A 1,052-nucleotide genomic window follows, 5' to 3' on the forward strand; every position below is an offset into this window, starting at 1 on the left:
ACAGCTCTGCCTTGCACACAGTTCCTTCCAGCACACAGCTCCGTCCGCACACAGCTCCTTCCAGCACACAGCTCCTTCCAGCACACAGCTCCGTCCGCACACAGCTCCTTCCAGCACACAGCTCCGTCTGCACACAGCTCCGTCCGCACACAGCTCTGCCTTGCACACAGTTCCTTCAGCACAAAGCTCCTTCCAGCACACAGCTCCCTGCTTACTGAAGACTAAGGCCTGAAACTCAAAGGCCCAAAAATGGCCTCTTCCTGCTTTGCTGATGGCACCCAGGTCCATTTCCCATCAATACACTTCTTCCACCTATTTATCCTTTGATTCTGGCTCTTTGCTTCTACCAATGGGATCCTTGGAGCTAAACAGCTTGGGCCTCTCTCCCAGCTGAGCTCTGGGGGCCAGTAGCAACCCAGCAAGTGCTAGTTGAGGGAATCTAGTGATGAACAACTTTCCTGAGTTTCAGTTTCTTCATCGATAAAATGGGTCTTAATCGCTACCCTTATGGTAAGGACTGAAAGAGACTGCACATGTGCAGACAAAAAGATCACAGTCACACCAGAGACGCACAGCGCTTACAGTATGCTGTGCATCGTTCAGTGCCCTGTTTGCGTAAGGGGACCGAGCCTTTGCAGCAACTCTGTAAGGTACTACGATTGTGCTTAGTCCACTGAGGAGGAACTGAGGCACATGGAGATTACACAGCAGGGAAGAGGTAGGGCTGAGAAGAGTTTAACCCCACAGCCTAGCTTTTAACTACTCAAGTACCCTACTGAATGGTGATACATGACTGGTTTGCAATTTGACAGGCAGTGTCACCTGGTTAGGAGTACACACACATGTCAGACTGCCCGGATTTAAATCCTAGCTCTGCTACCTAAGAGGCCGCCAAGGCCTCCCGTCTAGGTCTTGCCTCTGCACTTGGGGCAAGCGGCAGTGCAAACCCCGTGGGGCTGCTGCGCGGACAAAACCGTGAGCATGCTCACAGCTGACTTGGCGCACATAGGCACTGTGTCCGCAGTGATTTCTGCTGGAGGCTGGTGGCCCTG

At 52.8% G+C, this 1,052-nt stretch overlaps 1 protein-coding gene across 1 annotated transcript in view; it reads left to right on the top strand.

Annotated features, from left to right (window-relative positions):
• Window positions 1-1,052, top strand: part of HAUS5 (HAUS augmin like complex subunit 5) — an 8,764-nt gene that overhangs the window by 6,269 nt on the left and 1,443 nt on the right. Inside the window, exon 17 of the mRNA XM_029924271.1 lies at window positions 542-615. Within this exon, the coding sequence (XP_029780131.1) occupies window positions 542-615 (74 nt within the window). The remainder of the gene's footprint in view (window positions 1-541; window positions 616-1,052) is intronic.

This window comes from Suricata suricatta, chromosome 16 (assembly GCF_006229205.1).
Source record: "Suricata suricatta isolate VVHF042 chromosome 16, meerkat_22Aug2017_6uvM2_HiC, whole genome shotgun sequence".
NCBI classification, from domain to species: Eukaryota; Metazoa; Chordata; class Mammalia; order Carnivora; family Herpestidae; genus Suricata; species Suricata suricatta.